General features: G+C 53.8%; 1 protein-coding gene across 3 annotated transcripts in view; it reads left to right on the plus strand.

The window, feature by feature from the left end:
* Window positions 1-78: 78 nt before the first annotated feature.
* Window positions 79-3,030, plus strand: part of ATXN10 (ataxin 10) — a 165,246-nt gene continuing 162,294 nt past the window's right edge. Inside the window, exon 1 of one of the 3 annotated variants that reach the window (XM_032261463.1) lies at window positions 79-483. In XM_032261463.1, coding sequence (XP_032117354.1) covers window positions 368-483 — 116 coding nt within the window. In that variant the 5' untranslated portion in view covers window positions 79-367. The remainder of the gene's footprint in view (window positions 484-3,030) is intronic. The other 2 variants (XM_032261462.1, XM_032261461.1) reach the window with 2 other exon arrangements.

Raw genomic sequence — 3,030 nt, forward strand, 5'->3', positions numbered from 1 at the left:
CCCCCTCCCCTCAGGCGGGACTTCCGCCGCGCCCCCTCCCCTCAGGCCGGACTTCCGCCGGCGCCCCCTCCCCTCAGGCCGGACTTCCGCCGCGCCCCCTCCCCTCAGGCGGGACTTCCGCCGGCGCCCCCTCCCCCGCGGCGCCGTCCCCTCCTCCCGCCCGGGGCGAGCCTGTGCTCAGCCTCCAGCTCTCCGGCCGCGGCGCAGCTTCAGGGCAACGCGGGCTGCAGCGGCGGCGGTGGTCAGGGCTGTGTAGGGCGCGTCCTCCTCCTTTTCCTCGCTCTCCTCCTCCTCACTCCTCGCTATCTTCCTCCTCCCCGTCTTCCTCCTCCTCTTCGTCAGGCTCCGCAGAGCTGCGAGCGGCAAGATGGCGGCGCCCAGACCGCCGCCTGCCCGGCTGTCGGGCGTCATGGTGCCGGCGCCCATCCAGGACCTGGAGGCCCTGCGCGCGCTCACGGCGCTCTTCAAAGAGCAGCGGAACCGGTAACGAGCCGGGCGGGGGGCTGCCCCGGGCGGGGGAGGGCGGCCGGGACTCCCGCGGCGGCCTGGCCTAGACCCAGGCGCCGCCCCCTCCTTGTTGGAGACGCGAAGGGCGAGGCCTGCACGGGCTGCCGGAGCGCCACCCAGGCCTCCCTACTCCCAGGCACCGCCTCGTCCTCGTGGGTCCCCGCGGGGCCTGGAGCGGGCGCCCGCTTCTCCCCCGCAGCTCGCCAGGGTGCGAAGCCGCCACCCCGGGAGCCCTTGCCGCGGCGTGCCGGTGCTGTTGACCCAACACACGCCTAGGCCGCCCCTGTCAGGTGCGAGGGCTGCGCCAGGCCCTGCTGCGAGCAAGACCCACGCGACCCCCAGCGTCATAGAGCGTGTGTTTTAGCGGGGGGCGACGCGTGTTAGGGGCGTGGGAATTGGACAGTTGTGGGGATGCCAGTCTCTAAGCGTGGAGTTGGGACTGACACTCCTTCCTCCTCGGCGATAGAGCCCAGGCTGCACCGTCCCCCCTGGGGGCAGCGGTCTGTGCGGTGTGGAAGAGCACAGGCCTGGAGAGACCAGTCCAGTCCTGATACCACTGCGGGGCAATTGGTGGTTCCGCGTGTGTCAGCTCATACTAGGTGATGGGGTGGGAAAATGGAAAGTCCTTGCTCTCTCCTGTACTGGTATGTACAAGGTAACATACAGCTGTGGGGGTCTGTATGTACAAAGAGCAGAGGGAACGTTGAAGAAGGAAATACTTAGACTTGAATTGGTCTAGGTGATCACTAGAGGACTTCCTCTCTTTATAAACTAGACATCTGGTCTGAGCACTTCCTTTCCCTCAAATCACAGTGGGAAATGTGGAGCTACTGCAAGAATGCCATTAATAAAAGTACCTGGTACTGCTCCATGAGCCTTTGGGGGAGATGCATTTATTAATTTAATGCTTAGGCATATCTGTACCTTGATAGCCTTTCCTTTTAGTTAATAACCCAGTCATCAACCATTTATTGAACATCTACTATGAAACAGATTTTTTGTTAGGGGCTGAGGGTACAAAGATGAATGATGTGATCCCTTTAATCAAGTATATTTGGGAAATTTATTTTTATTTTATTTTATTTTTTGAGACGGAGTTTCGCTCTTGTTACCCAGGCTGGAGTGCAATGGCGCGATCTCGGCTTACCGCAACCTCGGCTTCCTGGGTTCAGGCAATTCTCCTGCCTCAGCCTCCTGAGTAGCTGGGACTACAGACACGCACCACCATGCCCAGCTAATTTTTTGTAGTTTTAGTAGAGACGGGGTTTCACCATGTTGACCAGGATGGTCTCGATCTCTTGACCTTGTGATCCACCCGCCTCGGCCTCCCAAAGTGCTGGGATGACAGGCTTGAGCCACCGCGCCCGGCGGGAAATTGTTAAATAAACACATTGTAATGGAAATCTATGCAAGAGGTGGTGGCAGAGGGGAACATGTGGATCTGTTGGAAGACTGGCGAGCCAGGAGAGGCTTTAAGATTATTTCAGGTGCGTGGGTTATATAGATGAGAGGACTGGAAGAAGGAGCAGTGTCTGCAAAGGGGCCATATGTTAATTTTGCAACGCCGGTGAGACAAGTAAAGTAACACAGATAGGTTTCTGGTACAGAGGAGACGTTTATTCAAAAATCAGTTCCCTTTTTATAACTGAAGAAAATCCAAGCCCCTCAGCCAGTTTAGAAGACCCTTCTTGACTCTGTCTCTTGTCAGGGAAGAAGTTTCTTATCTTGAAAACGGGATGATGGTAGCCACTTTGAGGGATTATTGTGAGGATCTGTAATATGGGAAGCACAGTGGTTTATACATAGTAGATGCCATTTATTTAGGACCTGTTATTAAAATATAATAAGGATATAAGTGACCAAGAGCCCATTTGTGTTGAATCTCCTGTCTTATCAAAAACAAAAGTTGAAGCTGTTTCTGGAAGACAATTCTAATTTTGGGGTTTTCGGAGAAAGGGATCCCAGGATCTCATTACCGTTTTAGCAACCCCCAAGTAAAAGGAAATTCTTATATTCCATTGTGGTGATTTTAAATATATCCACAAATTCTTTGATACTCTGACCTTCAAGTGGAGGAAGTTAATTCTTTTCTCCTTGAGTGTGGGCTGAACTTAGTGACTTGCTCCTGAAGAGTAGAATATGGCAGAAGTGACAGTGTGCGACTTCTCAGACTAGGTCATAAAAAGCACTGTAGTTGCCTTTTTGCTAGCTCTTTCTGGGATGGCTCACTCTGACTAAACCAGCAGCCACGTCATGAGGATGCTCAAGCTCCATATGCGGAGAGCTGTGTTGTGAGGAGCTGAGGCCTCCTGCAACAGCCACGTGTTGAACCACCTCGGAAACAGGTCCTCTCAGCCCCAGTAACGTCCTCATCCTCATGGGACACCCTAAGCCACTCAGAACTGTGTGAGATCATAAATGTTATTGTTTTAAAAATGCTAAAGTTTGGGCTAATTTGCTATATAGCAATAAATCATTAATACACCAGTCTAAATTCTCCATGCTCTGTATTAAATGCATTCA

Source organism: Sapajus apella, unplaced genomic scaffold (assembly GCF_009761245.1).
Source record: "Sapajus apella isolate SASKATOON/1434 unplaced genomic scaffold, GSC_monkey_1.0 scaffold123, whole genome shotgun sequence".
Lineage (NCBI taxonomy): Eukaryota > Metazoa > Chordata > Mammalia > Primates > Cebidae > Sapajus > Sapajus apella.